Raw genomic sequence first — 23,917 nt, forward strand, 5'->3', positions numbered from 1 at the left:
TATTTCGTAACTGACATGCCGCGAAATTTCTTTTTTTTGCCGTGAAAAATCACTAGCATTTGCTAGAAAAAGCTTTAAAATCATATAAACGCAGATTTTCATTCCGTGACAAAAATAATCAACTTAAACTCAAAGTAAGAAATTTTTTAAAACCGTATTTTGTTGGCTTCTGTCTAAAACAAATAGTTTTAATAAACACGGATGCAAAAAAGGCTAACATAAAAATCACATAAATTGTTTTTTTACGTTAAATTTAAGTAGGAAGAAACCATAAAATTTCTTTAAAAAAAGATTTTTTCTTCAAAAGCTAAAAACATTTGTTTCCAATTTGTCAAAAAAAAAAAATGGTTTAAACAACTTTGGTCCCTGAAGAAAACAATTTTGACATCAAAATTTACTGTAGAAACAAAAAATTAGCCGTAAACTAGTTGGATTTGGAATACGTTTTTCACGAATGGATTGAAATTGGTGACTTTTGGGCCACATACGCTACATGGTACGAGCTCAATTACTTTTTTTTCAGAAAATTTATAATTCTGTTTATCAAATCATTTTCGCACTCAGCACAAAACAGTTTTAAGATGTGAATATTAATGAATATTGAAAAAAATTGAAGAGATTTACCATTTAGGGAAAGACTGTACAATCACTCGAAAAATGAGACTTTTCGTAGTAACGAAAATTGTCACTCCGATTTCTTGGAACTGGCTGAACCAATTGTGTACGGATTAGAGCCATTCGATCCGTCTGAATTTCCTATAAGTTCCTATTGCTAAGCTATGTGAAGTTTTTCAAAAGATGTTCGGTTCTATTCCATTCATCAGAAACCTATTTCCCTGAGTGATAGATTTTCGAAAAAAAGTTTTTTTTTATTACATGATGTACCATTTATTTCAAAAAGTGGTCCATTTTTAAATGTGAAGTGTTAAGATTTTTCCTCTTTGTGATAACTGCTGACAAAAGTTTAATTTTCCTTCAGCAGTTATCACTAGTAAAGAAAGTTTTCTCTTCATAATGAATGAAAACATCAATTAGTATCATTTGTTCTCACAGCAAGGTCTTCTTAAAAGCAGATCTAATATTGAAATGGAAATTCTATATCATTATGCCATTTGATCATAATGCCATATGGCCATTATGCCAAACAGAGTACAACGCCGGCATTATTCCAAATGCGAAAAATAACATATTTTTCCAAGGTCCTAAATATTTCTGGGAATGGGAATTTTATAATTAAAATTGTAAAAAAATGTTGTAAATCTTTATGGAAATAGTAGCTTAGGGTATGAATCAAAAATTATATCGATAGTTCCAGTAGTTTTGAAGATACTAAAATTTCTGTAACAAAAATCGGGATGCAAAAGCTCTGGTTGACGTGCACCGTTTATTATTATCAACTAATCCGTAATTTATATCTAAAAAAAAATAATTAAAATTGTAAAAAAATGTTGTAAATCTTTATGGAAATAGTAGCTTAGGGTATGAATCAAAAATTATATCGATAGTTCCAGTAGTTTTGAAGATACTAAAATTTCTGTAACAAAAATCGGGATGCAAAAGCTCTGGTTGACGTGCACCGTTTATTATTATCAACTAATCCGTAATTTATATCTAACCTGATATATTCTTTTTTAAACGATTAATTTTAATTTTTTTAAAGTAATTTATCTTATCATTTGGAAATGATACGTTTAAATCACTAATCTTTGCTTTGTTACAGTGATCTGGTAATCATTAAAATTCGTAAGAATTTTTAAAACGAACCACTCCATCGCAAAAAAAATTAAGATCCCCCATATTTCACCACCCATCATTCTCACCCAAATCCACTCAACTCCCACCGAACCAACCTCGATCGGGGCCGTGTCACACTCGACGATGACACATTTTAATAAACACACAGTCCGCAAGTTTTCGCGGGAGGACGCGCCGCGTCGTTGACGGGGCTAGATTATGGTCATTCAAAAATTTCGGAACGACCACTTTAAGTGGCCATTCCGCGCGCGTTGAGCATCGAAAATGGTGCAATTTCTGGGGCGGCCTCCGCCTCCTCCTCCGAGAACAAATGTTAATCGCCGACACACAAGACACAACAAAGCTGAAACGTTAATGGTGAATTTTGGGGCGCGCGTGTGTTTGTTCTGGGCGCTCGATGATCGATCCCAAAATTTCAAATCTCACGCCCCCCTGAAACTGAACAGGGAGCTGCGAAGGGGGTGAAAAATTTCGTAAACAACGCGTTAAAGTTATCGCCTTTATTTTGTTATAATTACGCTTACAATGTGTTTAGCAAACGGTCGGCTGAGTGCAATAACAATTATCTTGATGATGGTTTATGGCACGATTCGGCACTGCCGGTCGGACGACCGAAACGGGACCAAGGTGTGAACGAGGATGAGCTGTGGTGTGGCCGGCGTCGGTGTCGCTGAATAGATAAAGCTCATCGTTTAATGACCACGGTGCAAGTGCATTGTAGTGCAATTACGGTCATCGTAAAAATATTTTAAAACCCCGCGCAGTTAGGTCGTCGTGAAGGGTTTATGGCCGGCGAACCCCAGAAGCCACAACCGCAGCGGGAGTTTGTTCTCGTTATTCAGAGGATTATCCACTTGACCATTCTTGAACAATGCTAAATTACGCATTCAAACCGCATTCCGGGCTGCTTTCTTCTTGCGTGTTTATTTTAAACACTCAGTCGGTTGTTGTTTGTTGAACTTTGGGTCGCGCCTGAATTATGTAACAATTGCTCAATTGCCGTCGCCGCCGACAAATCCAACACTGACTGTTTGTACCATTTTGCATAAATGTTCCTGGGAGCGCTCGACCGTGGCGAAAGAACTCTGCGCGAGTTGTAATGTTTATCGAGGCGGGTCGTGTTTCAAATCATAATTTTAGTCCGAGTGTTTTCAAAACAAGACACAAAGTTTGCGGTTTGAGATTCAAACAGAGCGCTTGTTTTATGCTCGGAATTGCTAAATATCTGTATCTTCATGAACTCGATCAACCTGGAAAGCGATTGAGTTTCGAGTTGTATCTAAAGATCTTACTATGAAACTTATTCCGACTGGGACTTATGGCAAGCACATGGTAAGCCAAATTCCAAGCAGACCATTAACTCATTATTGTGTAACGTTGAAAAATGTTGGAAAAGCCATTAAGCGATAGATTTCACAGCCCAACCAGTCAGCAGACCTTGAAATTTGTGCACGATCTGCAACGAAAAACCCTTTCCACGCTTTCTAGCTTTCTCCGAGGCCAAGGTCAGAGCTTCAATCAGCCAAAAATGAACCATGTCTTGCATGGCTAAGAAACGTTTCCGTACCCAACAAAAAAAGCATAAGACACACACAAAAAATTAGAAAGCGCCCACCAGGAGTCGAAAAAAGGCTTACACGAAATGCACAAATCTGCCAAAATCAGACGCAACCCTTCGGGGAACAACAACAACCAGCTGTGCGGACTCGGTGCGTAGTTTCTCTCTCTCTGGGTTATATCTTCGTTGCGTAACTAACCGTGGCGCGCAACTTGAACTCTCCGGTACAGGTGAGCGGAGCTCACCAGGAAAGGATTTGTCACAGCAGGGAAGCGCCCCGTCCGAAAAAAAGGTGAAATCGATGTTTGTTTGGACTGGAAATGTGCTGCTTGGCGAAACAATTTGCGAAACTTTCTAACTGAACCCAAGTTAATCTTAATCCACATTTCACTTTGGACGTTCAGTTCTCGGGAAGACACTGCGCTGCTGCTGCAGCAGCAGCAGGCACTGTTTCATTTAGCTGATTGAAATAACTTGAATTTTATGGGTGATTTTTTCCTTTTTGCCCAAGTCCCCTCTCCAACCATCGTTAAGTTTGGTGGGCGCGCAGCGCCCGCAAGAAAAAGGAAAAATTCAAATTGAATTCGAACTTATTTCGTTTCGTTGATCGTTATTGCAATGATTAAAGGCGATTGCCATTGACGATAATGGGCCCCCGCAGAAGCCGACCCCGCGAGCTTTAATCCACTTAAGTGTGTAAGAGAAGTGGTTGAGGAATTTTAATTCGGCCGAGAGCTGCCTTGGGCTTAGTCGTCGTCGTCGTTGAGCGATTTGTCTCGTTCTTGAACCAGTCAAACCGGGCAGGCAGAGGATGAAGAACCAGATGAGAGATAAATCATTCGCAGCCAATTCGGAGTCGACGAAGGGAATGTAGAGCACGGAGAGTTGAAAACTCAAAATGGCTTCCGCACAGCTTTGCTGTGCTGTCTGACCTGTGCTGAGAAAGGTTGGTGTGTATGCAAATAAATCATCGCAACCTCTCCGAGGGATGGCCATAAAAGGGGACGGACAATGAGCATAACGGACTATGCAGAGCGAAAAGAGGCAATTTTCAATTGCTGTTTGCTAATTTTTGAGAGTCTGGTATCATTTATATGGAAAACGGGACTTTTCTTATTTGGTTTTCCAAAACTAGAACAGTGCTAGCAAGCAATGTTGTATTCAAGTTTCTTATAGATTTTAAGACGGGGAACAACTTTGTAGAACATTGTCAAGCGATTAGAAGTCAACCAGAAAAGATATATCTACTGTAAGGGGATACCTTATGCACCAAATTGCTCCAAGGGATTATTCTAACATTATTTAGTCACTTAACAAGCTTATTTACCTCAAATGTACCACACACATACTAATATCTTTCCGTACCTTACAGATTGGATGAGCAACCCCTTCGATCGTGTGGTGTGCGGTGATTTCTCTGGTAAGTCTCACTTTTTAACCGTCCATACTCAAACTCCCCGCTGCGGTCATTTTGTGCCATCGATCCGACGAGTTCCGAGAATTCCCGCCAAGCCGGTGACCGAACAAAGAGCCCCGTACCGTACCTTGCTATAAATTCACGTCAAGAGGACGCATGATTAAACAAAAGCGAATCTGCCGCCATGGCCACCAACTTGAACCTTTATTTTTTTTTGGCTGGGCCTGAATCCCAACCGACTGGTTGATGTTGGCGCGAACACAGGACAACGAAACTCGTTTCGCACACTCACAACGCAACATTGTGAGAGAGGAGGCTGGCTCCTTTTGCTTTGACATATGCACTGATTTATGCTGGCACGCCACTCCGTACAATGGCGTCCGGACTCGGTCAGCGCTTAGGGGGAGAAAAAAAGGCCACGGCTCTTAATTCGATAATGGAATGAAAAAAAGGGAAAAAAGTGCTCTCTTTATTCAGCAAAAGCCAACATATGGCGTTTGTGGTGTGGCTCTTCAAAGTTTTTTTCTTTTCGTTCAGCTATGGCCGGAAAATTTATGCTGATTGTGATGGGGAAGAATCTGACGCAGCAGCATCCCGGGGCCCGGTTGTCGGAAGATTTGAATTCCAAATGAAATGGAAGAACTGGATTCTTTTCCTCGACGCAGCAGCTTGCCGCAGATCTTGAGACACCTTTGCGCTGCGCGCGGAGAGCGATTGTGTCGCATCTTCTACTTTACGACCTCGGCGCGGTCTTTCGAATGCACACACCTTGACACGACTATTTCAGGTTTTGGTGGTCGAGTGTGTGTGTGTGTGCGGTTGTTGCATTTGAATGCAGAGTTGAGAATCTCTTTGCTTTCAGGACCGCTCATGACATGAGTTATGATGGTCCCTGCGGTTGGACCAGACACAGTTGCTTACTTATACGAGAAGGCACGGGGAAAAAAGTTGATTTTCATTAAATTCCAACGCATCGCGCGAGCAGGGTTTTCTTCGTCAAAGAAACCGCCGCGTGTGGAATAAATTAAGGTCTTTCTTAGGGTCGGTCATACGCGAGCGATGGCTGCACTTTCGTGGGAATTAATTTCTTTATCAGTGTCGTGAAGCAGTTTTATTATCGTGCAATTGTTTATTTGAATGTGGTTCTGGTTTTGAGAAGGCTTCTGGATAATGTTTTCGAAATGGAATCAAGATTGAGTGGCCCAGAAGTCATCACAATTATGAGCTGTTATGTATTTTATATGGAAAATGATACTTTTCTCGTTTCAAAAATATAAGCAAAGCAGAAGCTCCTAATCAACTTCAAACACATGTTTCTTATAGATTTTTGCATGAGGAACAACTTTGTAGAACATTTCAAAACGATCAAACGTCACCCAACAAAGTTGTATCATGAGAACGGGGATACCTTTGAAAACAATTGTTCCAAGAGATTCTATATGGGTAATTCTTCGTGAACTCATACAGCAGTTGCCCCAACCCCTCTTCGATTTGCGTGAAACTTTGTCCTAAGGGGTAACTTTTGTGCCTGATCACGAATTTGAGCTCCATTTTTCGATATCTCGCGACGGAGTGGCTGAACGACCTCTTCCATTTGCGAACATTCGAAAAGAATGGTGTTTTCAATAATTTGCAGCCTGAAACGTTGATGGTTTGGTAATTTGGTTTCAAAAGGACTTTTATGTAAAATTGGACGCACAATTTGATGGTGTACTCAGAATTATAAAAAAAGTGCATGTATTCAACGGGGTTTCCAGAAGTTTTAAATCATCTTATGCTACTTTTCCATGATTCCTTCTGGTCTTCAGACACTTTCCAAAGATCAGCTAGCAAATGTTTCGTTGAGACTAGAAAGCCTAATCTCAAACGCCCAAGAAGCTCACTGTCCCCGATTCCAATCGACGCCGGCTAATTGAGCCAGCGTTCAATTAAAGGCCCCCTGATTTATGCGACAAAACACACATACGACGACCGCCACCGGACAAAATTGTCGTTTCGCAGCAACCTCGCAAGCTGGACTCTGGACGCGACCCAAGCGAGGTTCATTAATTCGATTGAAGAAATTGTTTCGTGGTCCAGCAGCAGCTGCTTCGCCTCCGCCTTCGCCTTCCCTCTTCCAAGCCGGGGCACTAATCAATTCAATTATTTCTCCTAGTTTATGACCGCATACGAGCGAGCGAGCGCCCGCGAGCTCTGATTATCTCTTGGAGGTTGACCAGGATTCATGGCCACAGCATCCAGTGTACTTCTTTTCTTCTTGCTTACACAGAGTTACACACTTTATTGGTCAATTAAAGTGAAACCTACGCGCGCGAGCGCGCTCGCGCGCAGATTCTGGCCGTGGTCAGGGACACCAAGACCGGAATGGCTCAATTTCCAGATCATCCCGGTGACGAGTTCCTCCGCCGCCAAAAAACGGCGGCGTTGACCTTCGGCGCGAACGAGGCGTGGCTAATGGCCCCATTTGCTGCGGCGGTGGCGGGAATCGAAAAATAGACTCACCGGAATTCGCCAAATTGCTCGCTGTCAACAGCAATCAAAGTCCGCATTCATTCCATTAAAGCCCATTAGCGAGCGTTGGGAGTCACGCCGGCCGAAACTAAATCGATTAATTGAAGAGCTCGTTCCGGTGAATAGAGCAACGAGAGCGCTTTTATTGGCCGTATTATTCCACCATTTAAATGTCAAATCGACGATAAAGTTTATAGCCAAACAAATCATTATTCCAATTTTTATGAGCTCGCCGCAATTTTCGATTCATTTTTTTCTGCGTCGGTGAAGGGGGGTTCGTCGCTTAAATCGGAAATCGATTCACAACTCTGGCTTCCTCGCAGTTTTGGCGCGCCTCGTAAATCACGTGTTGTCGAGTCGAGGCCTCCTCAAATTCTAATTCCCGCCGCTGTCACGAGCGATCTCGGCCGCGGTCTGGAAAATTTATTGTTCTCGAGCTGGGCGCGCGTACTTTTGCGGAAAAGTCGTAAAGTCGCAGTCTCGCGCGCTGTCTCGAATATTATTTAAAAGCCATAAAATTATGCTCACTTTTACGAGCTGCTTTTTTCTCTGTGTTTCGAGCAGGTCGCGTGAAAAACGCAAGAATCTTCACTTTGGGGGCCAGATCACCACGTGACAACAGTGTGGCTCATTGTATGTAGTTCTGCAATTTTTATGGCTTTTAAGAGGCGGTGGTACACTAGCTAGTGCGGATTCGCTGGCTTAGACGCTGGTCGTAAAAGCGAGATTTATGCCTGGTGAGGTCGAGGCTGAGCACTACTTGACAGGATGGTAAAATACTGTAAATCAATTGCTGCGGGTTACTTACGAGGGGCGGCAAGTGTAAAACCAGGTCGTGGCCTGAGGGAAATAATCGAAGATTAGTTTTATCTCCCATCTTCACAGCAGATTCCCACCATTTTGCGTCATTTCGAGCAAACAAATTGCCGATTAGTGCCCAGACTTGAAGAGTTTGGCTCAAGTCAGAGATCTCGTCGAAATTACAGACGACAAAGAGCAAGAAGTTCAAAACAAAAAACTTTAAGCATTAGGGGGGAGGCCTGCACCATTTGACGAATCCCTCCAGGGAAATATCCTTTCTGAATTAGAAATAAGCGTTTGCCAATATCGAGTCCAGCCGGCGAGGGGGAATTGCTTTTCCGTATATGCAACTTATCGGAACGAGTGAAAGAGAGGGGAAATTTTCGCTGACGGTCGTAAAGGGAAAGCCATCAGGAACACATTTTCCGTCGACCCTCGACATGGTCGTCCACCCCGAGGGGGCCCTCCCGAGCCATAAATTGCAGAGGATTTTTGATTAAAAATCAGCCGACGTCGACCCTAGCTGTCGAGTGGCTGTGCAGAAGAATAATGGAGTGTCAGGTGGTGATGGTGTTGCCTTTGTTGTTGAACCTCGATCATTTTGATTTAGCTCTCGCGATGTACTTTTTTGGAGGAAAATGAGCCATTCTAAATTTAAAGTTTCGGCGTCCGAGCGGGGAAAGCTAAAACAAGAACATAAATCCCATAAATTGTGATTTAGAGAAAACTTTTTTCTCACTTTTCTCTCCCCGAGAAGAAGAAAAAACACGTATTCTTTAATCTCGATTCCATGAATTTATTACCTTTCGTATCGCTTTGTGTGCGAGAACCAGAAAGGGAACCTGTCTCACAACTGTTACATTTCTCTGACTATCTTTCGAGCGTGGGCTGGGACAGAAGAAAATAAAATGGAGAACGCGTCACAGATGGTGAATCCCGGCCCATCTTCCAGAGCAGAAACAAAAAACGAAGAAAACCAGAACATCGATCGAAAGCAAACGAAATCGATAAATTATCCACCGCATCGAAACACTTTCCAATATACCTTTCTTCTTCAAAAACCTTATCTGGTCCGAATCGCCGCCGTCGACGACGTTGGGAACTTTCTTCTCACCGAGAGAAGAAAAAAGTAGTGCTTTGTTTTCCCCCACATCAAGCAAACAAGAAAAAGATAAATTTCCACCGAACCGTGAAGAATAAAAAAACAGCTCGATCTCCGTCGACCTCCTGGTCAATGGTTCAATATTTATTGTCGGAGACCTTTCTTTGGTCAGCACCGCGCGATCATCGTCACGATTTTTAATGGTCTGTTTTCCAACCCCCAAATCACGGAGTGCGAGTGGTGCCGGTGCCGGAACATATATTTATGGCTTTTATTGGTCCATTTGACACTTTTCTCCTCTCTATGATGGCTCGGGGGGAAAATCTTACACGCAAAACGAGATATGATCGGTGCGTGTTGTGTGGGGTTTTGTAAGGAAAATCATTTCGCCTGTTTCGAGTGGACTGGAAATGTGATACGTGTTGTTTAGAATTAATTTTTATGGGCATATTTTATCTTCTTGATTGGAGCGAGTTATGGCCAGACCGAGTTTGTTTGAGGAATTTATTGGAAGTCACGAGTTGGGTCTGTCTCGTGTACAAGCAGACTTTAATATTACGAATCTTGATATTAGGTCACTCAATACAATGACCTTTAAAGTACGGTCCAGATTTGATTATCTGGAGCCTTGATTATCCGAAGCCTCGATTATCCAATGTTTCAATTATCCAAAGGTTTATTGGGATTATCCAAACTTCGAAATTGTCTAATTACGATTATTCCGAAATTTATTGGGATTATCCAAAGTTCCAAATAACCGAATTTCCCATGATTTCTTAGGATTATCCGAAGTTACAAATAAGCTTATTACGTATACCCAACGGTTTCTTAAGATTATCCAATATATCCAAATTTTGATTATCCAAAGGTTTTTTTTTTCAATTAAGGTTTCTCAGGATCATCCAAAGTTCCAAATAGTCTAATAACGATTATCCGGAGATTTATCAGGATTATCCAATGTTCCAAAAATGCGAATTTCGATTATCCAATGGTTTCTTAGGATTATCCAAAGTTGCAAAGAGTCTAATTTAGATTATCCAATGGTTTTTAAAGATTATCCAAAGATCTAATTATCCGAATTTAGATTATTCGAAGGTTTTTTAGTAACTTCGGATAATCAAATAACGCACAATAAAATTAATTTAGTCAGATAAAATTCGAGTTTTGCGACCCCTGTTACATTCAGGTTTGTCAGGTTGCTCGATAAATTTTACATTTTCTGTCTAGGGCGTCCAATTTTCCCGGGTTATGAATTTCCCGGGAAACGGGAAAAATATTTGGAAATCCCAGGATTCCCGGGAAATTTTTGAAGCAATCATAAAATCTATGTTTTCATAGTATTTGATATGTTTTCAAGCTTAGCATCATATAATTAGCTCAATAATAATAATTGTTGGCAATCTACACTGCAATATTAACAAGGACGACAGTTTTTAATAACATAATAAATTAAAAGAAATTAAAAATTGTTTTTTTTATAAAAAAATAAAATTTCAATGTGATTCAAATTAAATAAGTGTTTTATAAATATATTTTTTACATATTTTTTTATATGCCATAACTAGAAAAGCTTGACAAATTTCATTAAAAATGTCTACAAAAACGAGAAGCTACAACAAAACCAGAGTTTTTATTAGAAAAAAAGTTCTCTAAGCTATTGTCTTTCATATGTTTATAGGACCCTTAAAAAAAAATTAGAAATAAAATGATACCAGTCAATTCCAAATTTTTGATAAGTTAAGTAATTTAACATGATTTTTTTTTCAAATTTAAAATCCTAAATATAAATACAATACAGTCTTTAAAAAAATTGAAAATATTTAAAGCGCCGGGCATTTTTCGGGTCTGTGAACTAAAATTTAATCAATTTTCCCTTAGAAACCAAATTAAAGCTGATATAGGCTGAATACAAATTTTAATGCTTTAAAATTCGTATCGATTACTATGTATTCAACTGTTCATGTATTTATACAACCAAATCTGAATTTCCAGACCAAAATTTGTTTTTTTTTTTCAATTTCGGGAATTCCCGGGACAAATTATGAAAATTCCCGGGATTCGGGAAATCCCGGTTTTGGAAAAATCCCGGGATTTTTGTCCCGGGAATTCCCGGAATGAACGCACTATTTCTGTCAATTTTGATTATTTTTTTTATTGAAATGAACGCGTTTAATTGAAAATCGAAAAATTTAGTAAATAATTGTTGAATTTATCTTTTTTAAAACCTAAAATTAATTAAACCATCAAATTTTACAAACTTTAGAATAAATTCAATAGCTCGCCATCTCCTTCGCCATTATTTGCCAATTTTCACCACCGTTTTGACTGTCATCTTCGATTTAAATATCCAAATCACTTTAGAACACTTTTGAAGTCACTCCAAAAACAAGACAACAAAGTTTTTTTTCGTGATTCAACTATCCGAAGTGAAATTTTTCGAGGGCTTTGAGTTTGGACTGCACTACAAAGTGGTTCATTAGCATTTTGGGACAATTACAGTCCAGACTCGATTATCCGAAGGCCTTGGAAAAAATTCATTTCGGATAACCGAATCACAAAAAAAAATACTTTGTCCTATTTTGCATTGTCGAGCTTAACTATAGGAATTTTCGAATCCAAGATGGTGGCCAAAATGGCGGTGATGAGATATTGAAAATTGCATTTTGTAACTTAATAGGTATTCCAAAATTCAAATTGGACTAAAATGTGGTCTTAAAACTCGGATTTGATGTTCGAAGCAAGACATTAATTATAAAAAAAAGCACAAAAATATGCTTATTCGAAGTCCCATACAAACCTTCAGATAATCGAGCTTCGGTTATCCAAACTTTGGATAATGGATGTATGGATTGTCCTAAAGCTATAATTACAATCCAAGATTACTGCTAAACTAACCATAGTCAGTCTTAGAATAACTCCTTGTTATTGATTCTAAAAAAATGCTTTGGTTATCCAATTTATGCTGATAATCATAATTTCGGATAATCAGAAATTCGGATAATCATGAATTTGGATAAGGCTAAAAATAATTGAAACTTCGGATTATCGCAAGTTTGGATAATCTAAACATCGGATAATCGATATTTTGGATAATCGATGCTTGCATTATCGATTCCGGATTGAAATTGGTACAATTTCAAACTCAATTTTCCTAGTTGAAAATGGACTTAACTTGAAATGCTTACGAGCAAATGGTTAATACTTTCACACTTTCAAGCTCGTTACAACCATATCCCAAATTGACAGAAGTAAACATCCTCCTCCCCCCGCAGAACACGGCCAGGAATCCATCAATAATAGTTTATGCCGGGAAACCCTCGGGCCAAATCCGCCCCGTTGATGGACTCGTAACGTGCGGAAAGTGGGAAAATTTTAAACAACCCCGTGGCTGGAACGCCGCCGCGCTCCGGCGTATATTTATAAATATCCTCTCTGCTGAATATTTATACTTTCATTCCATCAAACATCCCAGCAAGTCAACAACAGGAAAAAAGCCCTCTGACGAGCGAAAGATGGATACTTTGCAGATGGCATCTCCACCACATCGTCGGATGGTTGAGGATGATGTTTGCGAGGGGGGAGAAATTTAATTTAACATGACATAAAAACCCTTTTTAGCCGCAACTCTCTATCATTTCTCCTGTTGGCGAGAACAACGCAGAAAGGGACGTACTGCAAAAAAAAAGGCGAGCTTATCCATCGAACAATTTACGACCTCTGCCGAAGCCGAGGCGAGGAGATTCTAATTAAAATAAAACCTCCATTTTCGCTGCGCAGCAGCGTGTGTCACGAGGATTATACAATGTAATCGCTTGAAGCCGAGGGAACCCAAAACAGCTGTTCAATCAACGCGTAGATCTCGGCGCGCAGTTCGATGAGTGATTTAATGACCGTTTGGAAAATAAACATAGTTTTCAACTGTCGATTAAGAAATTAAACTTTAAACATTGTTTCACCCCTTTTTTTTCACTGCTGGCTCTTCGAGCCAAGGGGGTTGAATTGGCAAACAAGTCGTAAATCCTGCGTTTTTCGGATCCTCTGCAGATGTTTGGTAGATCTACATTGTGTGCCATTTTGTGCTGCCGGACGATCTTCCAGGAATGTGAGTCACGAGGAAAGCTAAATCTCAGGGGAGACAACGCGCGCCGAGCATGGCAGTAAATTTTCATATTTCATTCGCAGCATAAATTTGGCTGAGGTAGACGTAGAAGCATCGGCAGCAGCAGCATCAGTGCTTAGAAAACAAGAAACAGCGCGAGTTTCATAATTTATGGAATCGTTCAGAATGTTTGGAAAACTAGCATGCAGCGTCGTTAAGGTACGCACTTACGCGTGCTTCTTTCTCGTGCACTGATTGAGGCGTCAGGGGAAGACCATGAAAACCTCGGAAACGACTTTAGAATGACACTAGAAGTCATCTCGAACGTGTTTCCTAATGAGCCCATTGAGCAGAGAGACAGAGAGAGAGAGCAACGCGCAGCAGAATTTGTTCGGAAACATCGCAATAAATAAACGTCGCCAGCACGTGGTGCCCCGGGGCGTTATGAAACAACTTTCACCAGTTTTTCCCCCCGGACTCCGTCCCGACGACACAGGCAAATGTGCCAACAGCTCCGGGGAAGGAAAACCTTTCATTTTATTAAACATAAACCATCGCTCTCGTTTCCCTTCATCAGCGTCGTCGTCGTCGTCGAAACGTGTCAGGAATACGGAAACAGACATTGACGCTTCCTTTCAACGCGTCCTGGGGTTTTGAGCGAGCACCACAAACTTGTCCACACCGCCCACCCCACACACAACTGGCACGAGACATCGTCGTTCAGGAACCAACTTTCATATTTTCAATTTGTTTTATGCTGCCATCATTCTCGCTCTCTTTTTGCCTTGCTCGACTACGACAACGCTGATATTACGTACAATTTTCTCCGAGGCTAGAAAATGACGGCAACGGTGCCATTTCCGGTGCGAGATATTGGAATGATCGCACCCTCTCGTCGTCGTTCATTTATCTGCAAGACATGAAGTCATTGTGCAAATTTTCCACCCGCGAGCATTCTTCAACTTTCATGGTACGTCAATATTCTAGAAACTCTTCAAAATTACCGAAATCACCTTCAGTTGCAATGAACGCTTCAAAGCCAGAAACTGCAAACACAAAGTGCTCACCAAAAAGTTAATTGGAAAGATATTTTGCAGCGCCCTGGCTCGTTGTTCTAGCGTGCGCATAATTACTTCAACGACGACGGGGGAGATTCTTGCAAGTGCTGCTCTTCCAATTTGCATTTAGATGCGATTGCGGAGGGGAATTTATTCACGCCCACCACCAGCCCACGTTGGTGGCACAGTGGGAGGGGTGCACTGTGGACGAAATTAGTCGATAAGTTGACCATTTCCATCAGTTTTTACGGATGTCTAAAGATCCTTGAGGTTTGAAGGACTCAATTTGTTAAATTTTCTAAAAACGAAAAAAAAAAACATCTTTTTTGTGCATGCCTTCACGCAAAATTGCGAAGTAAAAAAAATGATAAAGATGGTATGTCAGAGACATAACCAAAAGACATAGGACAGTTAGGAGCTACACAGAAAAAAAAAATCATGGTAATATTACATCTGGGAAGGGGTACATCTTTTATGTCAGAAAAAATGTGTAATTTTACCTCTGAAAATGTATAATTTTGCCACTATTCTGGTGTAACGTCGCTTTTTCAGTCTAAATTGAGATAAAATTACATCACAAAAGAGATAATATTCAACCTTCCAAAATTACACCTTCCAAACTTACAAAAAAAATACTGTGTATGTATTTTGATTGGGATTTCTTCAAAAGGCTTTCTTTCTGGCACAAACATTTTGCATCGCAGTAGGCAATTTTTAAAACTATTGCGGCAATGTTGAGAGTTTATCAGGAAATTGGCGAACATTTTTCGATTCTAGCGATCCCAAAACTGTGCCATTATTAGTTAGTCCAGTGGTTCTCAACCTTTAGCGTTCCATTCCCCCCTTGACTAATTATAAAGACCTTAATTCCCCCCCTTGAATTTAGAAAAAAATCAAATAATCTTAGTTTTCAAGCAATGAAGTTATAATTAAAAAAAATATATTTAAAATAAACTTAAATTTTTAGTTTGTGAAATGAACTGAACAATAAAATGAAATGAACTGTTCCTATTTGAATTAATGCTCATGGTTTTATTAAATGAAACCCCATTTTTTTATACATAAATATTCTATGCTTAATTGAACAAAATTATACTAGAATTAATCCTTAATATTAACCGATCACATTTAAAAAATCATATAAAAGTTTTACAGTTAAAGTTTAAAAAATATTTAAATTCTTTAAAACTAAACAATTTGATTACAACCACTGCTCCTTGAAAAAAATCAAGGGTCTTGTGTTTGAATCAATGCAATATGATGAAAACATTAAATGAATATTTGAAAAAGTAAGGATGCCGTAAATCAAAAAACCATTGAAACAATCTGCTTTTAAAATGAGATATAAATACTACAAGAATTTTTTGTTTAATTGTTTAGAACTTAAAAATATCCACAAAATATCATTTACATTATCGATAAATCTTTCGCAATTCGATACTTTTAAAGAAAGTATCAAATATGGATTTTTTAGCAAACGCGTTTAAATGCATTGAAATTCTATTGCACCCTCATTCCCCCCCAAGAATGACCAAATTCCCCCACAGGAGGGAATTCCTCACCGGTTGAGAAACACTGAGTTAGTCTAATGGAAGATATAAGCGTTCCAAATCAAGTTTTTGCACACGCCAAAAGTGACACATTCGATCGAAATTTTGAACTGACCTCCCCTATTAAAGTAGGTAAAGAACGATATCTCTGTAAAAAATAGATCTAAATTGCTGTATCAAGAGGTTTAAGCAAATTGACTTCTTCTAGACATCACTACAAATCGATTGAAAAAAAGAATCTTTTCAACTTGTTGAGTTTTGGACGAGATCCAGTGGGTTTGAAAATATTGATTATTTGGCCCTTCTTAAATGTTAGAATTGATTCAAAAATTTTCAAAATATTTTTATCGTTAAGATCAGAAAATTTCACAAATGTTTATTTTTTTTACATTAATAATTGGATCGTTAGTTGGAGAGATATTATCATTGGAATACTTATTTTATCCGCTGTAGCTCAGTAAGCAGGAGGTCCAGTCTTCAATGATTCTTGAACAAAATTTCATGATATTTTCTGAACTTCGACGAAAAATTCAAAACTGATCACTAATGGACACAAGTATAAAAACGAAAAACTGAAAATGTTTAGTAAAAATTAATCTTTAAGTGGCCATGTTTTTTGATATTTTGGGAAATTATTTATAAAAATAAAATCATTTTTTATATAAATTGTGCTCATTTTTCTCTATGAGCCATAAAGTTAGTTTTGTAAAAAAAAACATTTAAAAAATGACAAAAATTTTAAATAATATTGGATTTGGGACTCTATTTACTTGTAAAAAAAAAGTTTTATGTTTTTAATGGTCCTAATTATTAACCTACAATTCTGACGAAGACACCAAATCTATCAGAAAATTTCTTGAAAAGACTAAGATTTTCGAATATTTACGTATCATTTTTGAACGGACAGCTGCCAAAATTAGATGGAGACTTGTATAAGTGAACCAATGATACAAAATGGCTTTTTTTGTCATAGAGAAGTCCTCCAAATAGTTTGAGCCAAATTAAAATTTCCGTATTTTCGGAATGCGGGGAGGATTTCTCAAACTCTTTTTTTTTTATTTTTGACAGGGTTGCCAATTTGTCAGTTAAATTTTAAACTTGAGTTTTTTTAAATGATGAATTTTAGAATTTTGGCCCCCGAAAATTCCAAGTATCCCAATGTGCAGTCCCCTATCAACGCGTGATATGACGTGACTCGCTCAACTGTTCTGCAATTTAAACAACGCGCAAGTGCACAACGGTGCAGTGCACCGTTGTCACCCGGAGCGTTGTTGGGTGGGGGAGGTTTTAATTTCGCTTTAATTTTATAATTACATGTTGCATTCGTTACGCGAAGGCACGACACTTTGTCGTTAAACTTTTAATTAATGCCCCAAAGCCATGTCGTTGTTTGCAGTCACACCGTCACCTTAATGGGCGCTTATTTGATTTTCAAATTTCGCGCTACTACTGTTGAATGGGGCACAATGTACATCTCTTCGATTCATAAATCTGCCACCCAATCTGGGCCCTCGTAAATCACAATCAAACGGCACCGGGTGCCAGTAAAAAATTTCACTGTTTAGTCGCGCAGGTCGGTCGGTACGAGGAGGAGGTACGACGATAAATTACCACATTAACTAGACGTTAATTACGGGGGCGACCTGGGCCACACTTTTACGCATACCGGCGTACATATATTTCGCCGGCTCCAACCAAAACCCGGTCGAACCTAGCCCAAATGTGGCCCAAAGCCACTAGAAATTAAATTAATTAAGGCGCTCGTAAAATTTCCGCAAACTTTGCCGGACGCTGCTCGCAAGACAGCCCAAAAGTGTCTTTAATGGGGCACTTTAATGAAAAATTAATTCCTGATTAATTATGATAAATACAAAGGAATTTGGTCTCGCGTGGCCATTGTCTTTGGCTTTTTTTCGACTCGAAATCAAACGCAAAACCAAGTCCTCCGGAAAAATGCCGACCCAGCAGCAGCAGCCAGCAAGTCTCGTGTGTATCGACGGCCTCCCTCCGAAAAAAAATCTAAATATTTATAAACCCCCTACTCTTGTAACACATACTGGAGGTTTCCTTCAGGAAACCCAAAAAAAAAAATAGCGCCCAGCACAGACAAGCTGCCGACGTGAGGTTTTCCATGCAAAGAATGCTCACCTCGCGCTCCCCAAAAAAAAAGAGTTGTATTTATTTATTTTTTCTCATCAACTGCAACGAGCATTGGAAAACGAGGGTTCTAAAGACAATCGGTCTGTCGACTTACGAAAAGCTGGAAGAAAAATGTGGTCGTACATTTTATTTTTAACGCATACTTTTTCCCTAGACCTAGGTGCCTCTAGCTGCAGGCTAGTTCGAGTCGAGTGAAATAAAAAACAATATAATTGTATAAATAATCATGGCATCGGTTCCAGGCGATGGCCGGGTTTCACCTGGGTGCTGGCTGGCTGGCTGTTTTGAGGAAGGGACGAGCGAGGGAATTCCGCTGTTTTTCTTCGCAGGTCGGCACGGAATGGCTTTTGAAGCTTCTGAAAGGCTTACCGATCACGGAATGGTTTAACCCTTGACGACTCAATCTAGCAATGTAATTATAGCCCAATTTTAAAAAAGATTGTTTGATTCAAAATGGTAAGATTGCAAAAAATGAATATTTTATAAATGAACGAGCTCGGATGTAACTTTTTTCCAAACTTGCACGACTTCATTTATTTTCTAAATTCTAAAAATTCAGATGCTAAGCAACTTTGCAAAGTAAAAAAATAGTTCTGGCATACCCTTAACATTCAAAGATCATTGCTGTTTTGAAGAGATTTTTTTATAAATTTCTATGTGTTTTTTGCAAAAAAAAAAAAATAATTACAACAAAATAATTCTTTGAGTTTTTACATTCGATCCAAAATTAGCAGTTCTTGAAAACATAAAAAAGATTTGTCAAGCGATTTTATTTTCTTAAGATTTTACCATTTACAGAAAATGAGAAATTCAGTAAAATCATTGAAGAATTTTTAATATTATTTTCGCAATTCCATAGTTAAACTACTTACTTTTCCAGTCATTCTCGAACGACGAAAATGCCTACTTTTCTGAACTCAAAATTACATAATCGAAAAATAAAACAAGGTAAATTTACGAATTGTGGTGATAAAATAGTAGTTTATGCAACAAGTTGCAAAAAGGAGATATTTTCAGCACGAGTCGTACATTTATCCAACGAGGTTCACCGAGTTGGATAAATACGAAGAGTGCTAAAAAAAATCAAGTTTTGCATTTTTTCCAATTCCGAAAAGCAACCATTGAGTGAAATTTACATATATTTTGTCAATAAATAATTTAAATCAAAAACTGTTCAGCAATTATTTTGAAAAGTGTTGCTATTCGATTCTGTTATTTTTGGTACAGAAAAGTAGGCTATTTCGTCGTTCAAGAATGACAGGAAAAGTAAGTAGTTTCACGACGGAATTGCAAGAAACATTCTTTTTAAAACTTCCTGCATGAACTACTATGTTTAATTACCTATGATTATTTACATTATTTTAGACAAGTACTGCTAAAATTTAAAGTTTTAGTCTCTAGACTTTGTTCGAGATATTTAAGACTAATTTTCACATTATTTGAAGCAAAAAGTATCAATAAATGCTTTATTTATTATCACTACTGCATGAAACAATTCCAAAATCAAGCAAAATTTCAATTTATCTATGACAATACATTTTCGTTAAGTTTTTTCCTGTATAGGGGAAATATACCCATTTTAATCACTCTAAGCCGTTCCACCAATTCTCATCACTTTTGCCGTTTTCCGCTATTAAATCAACATTTTCAGGTGTATCAACAATGGAGAGTTGCTTGCTCACTTTTATTTGAGCTATTTATAACTTCGGAACATTCAAAAACACTTAATGAAAGCTGTAATTCATGATCAAAGTGCTTATAGGCCGATAAAAGAAATAGTCTGAGAAAGGGTATAGTTCCCCTACTACAAGTAAAAAAATCATGGTAATATTACATCTGGGAAAGGTAAATCTTTTATGTCAGAGTAAATATGTAAATGTAAAATGTAAATCTTTTCTGGTGTTTTGTCACATTTTCAAATTGAGGTAAAATTAAGGTATAAAAGAGGTAATTTTCAACCTTCCAAATTTACACCATTTTTACTGTTTACATACAAAAATTCCAAATATGTTTAATGCCTTAAATTTCAGCCATGAAGTTATCTTACAAATTTTACATACGATTATACAAGTTTTTCAATCATAATTATAATTTTAAGCAATAATCATTTTTTTGCTTCCTGATCTTTTAGGGTAATTTTAAAGGGCATGGGGTGATAGGGGAGGGGATAAAAGCAAGAAATAAAATGTGTATGGGCCTAGGATTTTTTTTATTTATTGGATTTGAATTTTTTATATTCTGGTAGATTTTTGTATCAGTTGACCCGAGTATTTCCATCAAAAAAAATTTTTCTTGGGTTTTTTGGAAATGAAAATGATTGTTAAAAATAAAATTTCTGTGATGTTTTGATTCTCTTAAACAAGTTTTACATTTACAAAAATTCTGTGAGTTTTAAATATGTTTAATCAGATATTAGCAGATTTGATTTCAAATCAAACTAACTAAAGAATTTGTTTAATCGATTTTTTTGTGTTTTTGATTTTTTTTATGCAAAATCCTTCTTAAAAAAATGCTTTTTAATGTAATTTTTGTGCAATTGTACATTCTGTTGAACATAAACAGAATATTTAAGAAGGTTTTCTGAAAACTAAAATGTTTGAAACACTGAAAAAAAAAGAAATATCGAATATTTGTTCCCGTTTATGATTTTTTCAGAATATAATGAACAAATCTTAAAAAAGTAAAACTGCATCAGTTAAAACAAGTTCAAGTAAAATGAGCACGATTTTGTATTGGAGTAATAACCATTCTCTAAATCAAGATCAAACCCATTTTATTCTCGGTTAAGAGCTTCTAGATTTCGATAAGGTAGCCAAATCTCATATCTCTCTTCTTGATTAGTTATGTTTTTTTAAATTATTTGTTTGAATTGAGCTTCAGTTCAATATGAACGACATTTTTGTAAAATGAGCGGTGAGGGTTAACGCGCCAGAAGTAATCAAAAATGCCATGGAAGAAACCGGTAAAACAATGCAATTAAGAGAATAAATGTTTTCGTCTTATTGAATCGTTTAATCACGATTTGCCGACCGCTCAGCTGATCCAACGACCTCGGAATTGCGAATCGACAGCAAAAACGAAAAATGCGAGTCAAATTACGAATCTTTAATCTGATCTCGAGACATTGTGTGCAGCGCTGAACTCAATAACTGGGTGTTCCCTTCACTCTAGCGGTATATAAAACAAAAATAGGGTTATAAATAAATTAATTTTATCGGAACGCGTGGAGTCTCTCTGGTGGAATGTGTCGTGTGACACGATATATGTGAGCTTGGAACAAAAAAATAAAAATCGTTCCGGAGAAGAACGAAAACTGTTGTCTAAGTATTTTCTGGGTGCCCTCGAGCGCGAATCGCGCTCGCCCCGTATCTCGACTGGCTTCATACTTTATTGAAATTTACGAGTTTCAATCGGCGGAGACAGCTTGAAGAAAATCCAGCTAATATCAGCACTTTTCCCGGACAATCCCCGGCGATTTACGGCGTGAGCCAGGGGAAAGATGGCCGCGTCGAGCTCTTTAAAGACGGCATCGATTTTCCCAACCTCACCGGAAAGAAGAACCGACGACGACGATGCTATCTCATCCTCCGGGGCCAGGGCGTGGCCCTGGATGGATGTTGGCATTCAACGCCGTGGAGCTGGTCCCGGAGAAGAGAAATCGATTTTACGAGCACGCGGAAAAAAGAGCTACGACGACGACGACGGGCCAGAGGAGAAATTCATTTCCACGCCGTTTATGCGCAATAGCGAAATTTTACGACGCGACCGCGCGCGTTCCCGGGCTCTGGCGAAAGTAAATGAGTTTTTTCGTTCCCCGGAGAAGTTCCAGGCAGAAATTGTTCAATCGGATTGTGCGGAGGGAATAATTACTCTGGGCTGAATGGGCAATTCCCCACGCATTCCTCAATCTCTCTGGCTCTGGGGGGCTTGAAGATGAATTCTCCGGCTTTTCCGACCTCCTCCTCCCACCTCCACCCCCTTGAGATCTGGGAGGCAAAAAGACGAACGAGAAGCCCCTTATGGTGCCATTTACGATGGCTGCGTTCTCGTTTTATGTGTTATTATTATAGCGTGCGGATGGCATCATGCACACACACAGAAATGCTCCCTATCTATCTTGCCATGCTGCGAGGGATTATGCTCTGCCACATAGACCTCGAACCTGTATGTTTTTGTGTGTTGGTTTACTCCGTCATCACACCAACACACACACACTACAAAGATTCCGGGAAAAGAAGAATCACAACGAGAGCAGAAATCGCCGTCGTCGTCGTCAAGGCAAGGAATCTCGGGAGCAGAGCAGAAACTTTGCCAGCCCAAAGGCTGAGGGGATGGAGTTTTATTGATTGCATTTTATGCGCATGCGATTAAATAAAATTCCACTCACTTCATTCCGGTCGTTCCGGGCAGGCTGACAGGGGGAAGAGAAATACTATGACGACGTGGTGACGACGGAATGGCAATGTTGGGGATGATGCTTGAAAGTGCCTCCTCTTGCTTTGCTGGGTTAGCAGGTGTGAGCTTAAAGGTTGTCGCATGATATAGACGGGAAGTGGTTTGGTTGATGGATTTTTCCTTTGTTGAGGATTTGCAAATGTGGCAGTTCTGGGATATTCGTACCAAATCACCATTGAAATCATTTTGTGAGGTATAATCTAGTACAGTTAAAATTTATAATTATAATACTTGAACAACACAGTTTAACAGGATTTTGTCTCTAAGATCAAATTATGTAATCTTAGTGGATGTTTTCCAGCAATATTTCCATCTGATTCGATTCGCTCTACCTAAAAATATAAATTTCCAATACTGGCTAGTATTTGCCAGCCTAATAAGCGGAAATAAGCGTGGCATTTCTGGTAACCTTTTCCACAAAATCTGTTCAGAAGAGTCTTAGGGATGTTTAAAGGATCATTAAAATACAAATGAAATTAATAACGGTAACTTTCAGTTTATGTAATAGCCTACCTAACATTTCATTGACATTTTAAAGATAGACTTAGGCATGTTGGTAATTAAAGGATCATTAAACATTGGCTCAATATTTCAACGCAATAAAAAAAATGTTCCTAATCTATCTTAAAAAAAATCAATCATACACTATTTTAATCAGTAAAATAGTGAAATTATTGGCATAATACATTTTTCGAATGGATGTCTGGAGGGAAGGTTTTTACGCTGAGTAACTAGATTCTAAATAAATAAAAAAATAAATTTATGCTATCGATTTTCATTTCAAACATAGGATTCAATAATAAAACAAACGATTATAATTTCTTAATTTTTTAATATGAAAAAGCTTGTTTTAAAATTCTTGTCATAATCTCAATTTTTCCCTAATTTTCTTGCATAATGATAAGGTATCGTTGGACCTAATTTTCAAATCTGTATTTTTCAAAGAAGCGATTTTCCACGAAAAAGACAAAATTAAAAAAATCGGGCCCATTTTTTTCTGGGAGTTACTTGTTCAAAATTATTAGACTCGTATTTTTTTTTTGTTTGGACGGTGAACTTTTAAAAAATTACCATTTTCTTCAAAGAGCAATTCCAGCTCAAATCAGGAATTTTTCTGGTACTTTTGTACCCGACCCTCTCCGATTTCAATGAAACTTTGTAGACATGTTATCCTAGGCCTATATAAGCCATTTTTGTGTATATGGAGCCAATAGTACTCGAAAATAACATTTGAGGAGGGCGTAAGGTATTTAAATATTTTTGTATTTTGTAATTTAAAAAATTACTGTATTGATATAGAAATTCATATAGAAATTGCCAAAAACCACAAAAAAAACGTTTTTCAACATTTTTATTTTTAAAACCGCTGTATCTTCCCAAGGATTGGACATAGGACAATGGTCAATATGGAGACTTTTATGTAAAATTGTCTGGAGAATCGATTCCCACTA

General features: G+C 38.3%; 1 protein-coding gene across 8 annotated transcripts in view; it reads left to right on the top strand.

Moving 5' to 3' along the window:
• The window catches only part of LOC120417082 (homeobox protein abdominal-A homolog), a 49,229-nt gene that overhangs the window by 15,067 nt on the left and 10,245 nt on the right, over window positions 1-23,917 (top strand). For all 8 annotated transcript variants that reach the window (XM_052706636.1, XM_039579056.2, XM_039579059.2 and 5 more), the window contains one exon: window positions 4,686-4,733. In XM_052706636.1, the coding sequence (XP_052562596.1) occupies window positions 4,686-4,733 (48 nt within the window). The remainder of the gene's footprint in view (window positions 1-4,685; window positions 4,734-23,917) is intronic.

The sequence above is a fragment of the Culex pipiens genome, chromosome 1, assembly GCF_016801865.2.
Source record: "Culex pipiens pallens isolate TS chromosome 1, TS_CPP_V2, whole genome shotgun sequence".
NCBI lineage: Eukaryota > Metazoa > Arthropoda > Insecta > Diptera > Culicidae > Culex > Culex pipiens.